A 6,000-nucleotide genomic window follows, 5' to 3' on the forward strand; every position below is an offset into this window, starting at 1 on the left:
AAGAAGAGGTGATGATGAACTACTTACATGACACAAGCTTCAAAGGAGGAAGGGTTTTGCAAGATGCAGGAGGAGCAAAGGTCTGGAAGTTATAGTGGGAAACAAGAAGGACTCCAAGCTTACCCTCTTGCCCTGGAGTACCTGGGATGGGGGAGAATGAGCAGCCACTGAGTTTGCAGTTCTTGAACTCATGCTATGCAGGCACTATGGGAACACAATGTTAAGTAAGACATGGCCCCATCCTCAAAGAGCTCACTATTTAGTAGAGAGGAAGAGAAGCACACATGAAATGCTAGAACTCAAGACTGACTACAAAGGCTGTGGGAAGAGAGAGGAAATAGGCAATATGGTGTGATGTGATTAGGTGATTAAGGAGGGCTCCCTGGAAGGAGTGGAGCTTAAGAAAAATGGATCACTCAGGACTATTGGGGTTTAGATAGCCAAGAGATGGGATGGGAAGAGCTTGCAAATGGTGCACCAGTGAGGAAAAAGTGCCTGGTGACTTCAAGGGGGTGGGAAAGGCAACAAGGACTTGAATTGAGGCATTGAAGTAGAATCAACTAAGAATAAAATTTTGGAAGGAGTAAGGACAAGACTTGGCTTCTGTTTGGATGTGGTGTGAGGAAGATAACAGACAGATTTCAGAAAGCCATCTGTGGAGAATGCAGCCTCTTCAGATCCCTCTTGTATGTTGGCCAGAAAGGCCTTGATGGACCATCTCTTGTTTTTTCAGAACAAGTACCAGGGCTTTGTCTTTGACATTGTGACCAGACAAGCTTTCGACATTGTCATCATGGTCCTCATCTGCCTCAACATGATCACCATGATGGTGGAGACTGATGAGCAGAGTGAAGAAAAGACAAAAATCCTTAACAAAATCAATCAGTTCTTTGTGGCTGTCTTCACGGGCGAGTGTGTCATGAAGATGTTCGCCTTGCGGCATTACTACTTCACCAACGGCTGGAATGTGTTTGACTTCATTGTCGTGGTCCTCTCCATTGGGAGTAAGTGGGCTTACAGGTGGTGGGGAAGCCCAGACTGTTTGGGGTTGTTCGGACTGCTTTTTTTTTTCAAAACCAAGAGGGCAACAAACAAACTTTTTCAATATACATTATATGTTAGAGGAGCCCAGTATTTGCTGCTTTCCAAGAGCGGCAGATTTAAAATGCCCCTGTCCTCTCTGTGAAATGGAGAGTTTCCATTGGCCTTCTCCATGCTGTCACAAAATGTTTTTAGGCACCTACTGTGTGCATAGCCCATTGCCTGAACTTTGGGGCTGATGGGGACAATCACTCCTCCAGAGAATATAAGATGATGGAACTTCCAGTGGGCCTTATCTTGATGTGAGGTGAGTCATTAAATACTTTCTGGAAAAGGAGGTGTTGCCAGAAGAGTGAGCAAAGACTAAGAGTGTTCGAAGGAGATTCTTAAGTCAAGGATCTGCAATTAAATCTTTATATAACTGTCCACTTAGGGAATATGAGTGATAGACAAGTCAAAGATCAATGTCTAGAGATCAGTGCTCTTAGGGCCTAGTCTGGGTGTTTGAATGATAGGCCCAGTATCTGGGGGCCAATGAGTGTTCAGAGAAAACTCATAAAGTCAGAAGCTAAAGTGGGGAACGGAGCCACCACAGTTGAGTTCTTGCTGGTACTTCTGAGGACTGGGCTGGGCTCCTTGGATCTTCACAACAGCTCTCTGAAGGAGTGTTATTATCCTCATTTTATACATTTAAAATTGAGCCTTACAGATTAAGAAAGTTATGCAAGGTCATATGGTTTGTAAAGGGTAGAACTGAATTTAGACCAGGCTAATGTCCTTCTAATGAACTAGCTGCCTTCTACTAACAACCAAGAGAATGTGCTTAGCCTTCTTGTGGTTTAGGCAAAGTTTGGCCCTACAAAGGCCAAATCCCAGTGCACCAGCTTTACTTTGCATTATAAATATATCCTGACCTGTTATATTATGACCTGCTTACTTTTCATGTCAGAGCATAGCTGTAGATTTAATTTTCCATTGATTTACCATCAAGAGTTAACAGCATCTAAATACAACTTGGCAGCACTTAATCTCCCCACCCTGGTGCTGAAACACAGCCTTGGGTTGTGTTTATTTGTTTGGGAGGTTTACATTTATTTTTGTTTTCTGTTTTGTTTTCCTGTTGCTGCTGTTTTTGGTGGGAGGTTTGTTTTGTTTGTTTGCTTTCCAAAGTGAGAAACTCTAAAGGTCATTTTGACTTTATAGTAGAGAAAAGAGCTTGCTTATGTGACTTCCCATATCAACACTATAGAAATAAAATATACTCAAAGTACTCCATTCTATGATGGGGACACCTTAACTACCAGTTCCTATGACCTACACAGCAACACCATCCACTGGTTAAAAATCAGTCATAGAGACAGCTGGAAAACAAGTGAAAGAACCCACCTCTTCATGTTTCTGCCCTCCCTCTCTCCCTTTCTTCCTTCCCACTAGCAAGACATGGATTGAGTATCTAACTGTTGCAAGTATGAAGACTCATACTCCCTTGAAGTATTACATAGACTGGTTGGCTGGCAGGATCTTAGTAGATTATACAGACACATACCCCACACTGTGGAAAAATATCCCTGTTAAACTAGCTTTAAGAGAGGGGCTTTCATGAAGATTTTATAATACAATATTATAATTACTTCCCAAATCTCTTCCCATTTCCTTCTTCCTTCCAACACAATACTGTGACCACCCATATTCATATGACAAAAGGCAAGTAGGGGAAGAGGGTCAACGGAAACCTGGCAAGGAGAGAGAGCTTGCCACCACACTCCTCACCATTTGTCCTGAGAGGTTTTGAATCCTGTCTGACCTAAAGGCTTCACCTAATCTTTTGTGGTCCCAATAGGTCCCAAGATCAAGCTTCACAAATCTTCAAGTTAGGTATCATATAGGGAGACATATACATTCTTCATCTTTCTAACTTTGTTCATAGTTGGGGGGTGGGAGGGCCATAACTGACCCTAAACAAGCCCATCTCCAGGCCCTAACATAGAGTTCAAACACAGCTGGAGATGAATGAAACAAATAAAAGCCATTATGCAGGCAGCTGGCCATTCAAAGCCAGTCTACTTTAGCTGTCAGCAAGTTGCCTGACTCCTCAGGCTCCCTTATAATTAACACCAGGCTCTGTACAATTACCCACAGGACCATGTGCCAGGAACTGAGTCAATCTTCACAGTAGGAGATGGGGAGAGGAATCACAGGGGATCCTGGCCTTCACAGAGCACAGGACCAGGAAAAAGTGGAGGAAAAGGCATGTCCGAAGGCTGAATTCTCAGGGAAGAGTAGGGCCTGTGTCATAGACAAAACCAGACAAGGGCTGTGTACATGTGGAATATGGGGCAGTCACTTCCAGTTAAACTAGGCTGCAGAAGATAGGGCTTTGACCATGGAGGTTGACTAAGAAGACATACTGGGTGGAGGGAAAGAAAGATAAGAAAATGGTGGGAAAAGTGGGACTTACTTGAGAGAGAAAAGATTTATGCAATGAGCATGTACTGAGCCCCTACTTTTTTTTTTAAGATTTTATTTATTTATTTATTTGACAGAGAGAGAGAGAAAGCACAAGTAGGCAGAGCAGCAGGCAGAGGGAGAGGGAGAAGCAGGCTCCTCGCTGAGCAGAGAGCGGGATGCGGAGCTCGATCCCAGGCACCTTAACCCAGACACTTAACCGACTGAGCCACCCAGGCGCCCTGAGCCCCAACTTTATGCCAGCCACTGTGCAACGCTCAGAGGTCCCAGACTCCTTGAATACAAATGCTCACATGGAGAGCAGAGATGGGAGAGTGTGACTGCAGCCAGCTTTGTCAGGGCTCATGCTTGCAAGTACTAATTAGATCATTTCCCCCTCTTCTAAAGGCCTGATATTTTCTGCGATTCTTACGTCACTTGAAAATTACTTCTCCCCAACACTCTTCCGAGTCATCCGCCTGGCCCGAATTGGTCGCATCCTCAGGCTGATACGAGCAGCCAAGGGAATCCGCACACTGCTCTTTGCCCTCATGATGTCCCTGCCTGCCCTCTTCAACATAGGGCTGCTGCTCTTCCTTGTCATGTTCATCTACTCCATCTTCGGCATGGCCAGCTTCCCCCATGTAAGTTGGGAGGCTGGCATCGACGACATGTTCAACTTCCAGACCTTTGCCAACAGCATGCTGTGCCTCTTCCAGATTACCACATCAGCTGGCTGGGATGGCCTCCTCAGTCCTATCCTCAACACAGGACCCCCTTACTGTGACCCCAATCTGCCCAACAGCAATGGCTCCCGGGGGAACTGTGGGAACCCAACTGTGGGCATCCTCTTCTTCACAACATACATTATCATCTCCTTCCTCATCGTGGTCAACATGTACATTGCAGTGATTCTGGAGAACTTCAATGTAGCCACGCAGGAGAGCAGTGAACCTTTGAGTGAGGATGACTTTGACATGTTCTATGAGACCTGGGAGAAGTTTGACCCAGAAGCCACTCAGTTTATTACCTTTTCTGCCCTCTCAGACTTTGCAGACACCCTTTCAGGCCCCCTGCGAATCCCAAAACCCAACCGGAATACATTAATCCAGATGGACCTACCCTTGGTCCCTGGAGATAAGATTCACTGTTTGGACATTCTTTTTGCCTTCACTAAGAATGTTCTGGGAGAATCTGGGGAGTTGGATTCTCTGAAGGCAAATATTGAAGAGAAGTTTATGGCAACTAATGTTTCAAAAACATCCTATGAACCAATAGCAACCACCCTCCGGTGGAAGCAGGAAGACATTTCAGCTACTGTCATTCAAAAGGCCTATCGGAGCTATGTGTTACACCGTTCCATGACAATCTCCAACCCCCCAGGTGTGCCCAGGGCTGAGGAGGAGGCTGTGTCACCCCCAGGTGAAGCCTTTGCTGTATTCATGGCAAAAGAAAATTGCACACTCCCAGACAAATCTGCAACTGCATCTACCACATCTTTCCCACCATCCTATGACAGTGTCACTAGAGGCCTTAGTGATCAAGTCAACATGAGCACATCTAGCTCAATGCAGAATGAAGATGAAGCTACCAATAAGAAAGCAATTGCCCCTGGGCCATAGTGAGGACACTCCAGCATGGACCTACCCAGTTCTGATGTGACCTTCTGCTCTTTGATAACTCTTTCCCACTAAAGGTGGCACCCAGTTACCACCTCATCAATGCATGCCACCAGTCACAGTGTCAGAACTGGGCAGAGAATGCATTTGGTGCCCACCTTTGGAGAAGCCCTCAAAACCAACAGGAGTCAGAAGCCAAGAGCATCTCCACTGTGACAACGCTTTTGATTTCTCTTACTTTCCAGAAAATGTTCCTGGTCCTTTTATTTTAATTGTGACCAGAGCTTACATTTACTGTGATAAACTTCTCAGGACCAGAACTTCCAAAAATATATGGCAAAGATGTTGCTGAAGGTCCAAGTTAGTCCTCTGTGAAACACCACACTGAGACTGACAATGTTATTTAGGATTTTTGCATGACTGCATGTTGAGAGCTGCCAGACAATTGCTCCTGCCCAAGGTAACACCTGTGGTCTATGTCATGAAAGGCCTTTGAGATATCCATTAAAATTAATATTTTTAAAGGTATATCAAAACCAATGTTACATCTTAAAGCATCATTTTTAAAAATTATGTGATACTGACATGTGTCATAAATCATTTCTTCATTTTCAGAGTTCCTGATATTATTTTGCAGTTTGAGCTTGAATCTGGGTGGAGCAGGAAGGAACACTGTCCTGAGTTTGTTCCAATCCTAAGTATTACACCAGCTGCCATGCTGCCTGCACCACACTCTTTCCCCTCTGAACCTCAGTTTCTCCAATTGTAAAAGTGGTGGGAGGTGGGAGACAAAATGGACACTCTCTATAGCCCTTGCATTTCTTGTTTTAGAACTCATTGGTGGTCTGCACCAATTTAGATAAGGAAAACACTCTCCTGAAGTTACAATGGCCAG

General features: G+C 44.7%; 1 protein-coding gene across 3 annotated transcripts in view; it reads left to right on the plus strand.

Annotated features, from left to right (window-relative positions):
• SCN10A (sodium voltage-gated channel alpha subunit 10) overlaps positions 1-5,108 on the plus strand; it is an 89,814-nt gene extending 84,706 nt beyond the window's left edge. For all 3 annotated transcript variants that reach the window (XM_032409229.1, XM_032409230.1, XM_032409231.1), the window contains 2 exons: positions 734-1,004; positions 3,895-5,108. In XM_032409229.1, the coding sequence (XP_032265120.1) occupies positions 734-1,004; positions 3,895-5,108 (1,485 nt within the window). The remainder of the gene's footprint in view (positions 1-733; positions 1,005-3,894) is intronic.
• The last annotated feature ends 892 nt before the right edge of the window (positions 5,109-6,000 follow it).

This window comes from Phoca vitulina, unplaced genomic scaffold (assembly GCF_004348235.1).
Source record: "Phoca vitulina isolate PV1807 unplaced genomic scaffold, GSC_HSeal_1.0 scaffold10, whole genome shotgun sequence".
NCBI classification, from domain to species: Eukaryota; Metazoa; Chordata; class Mammalia; order Carnivora; family Phocidae; genus Phoca; species Phoca vitulina.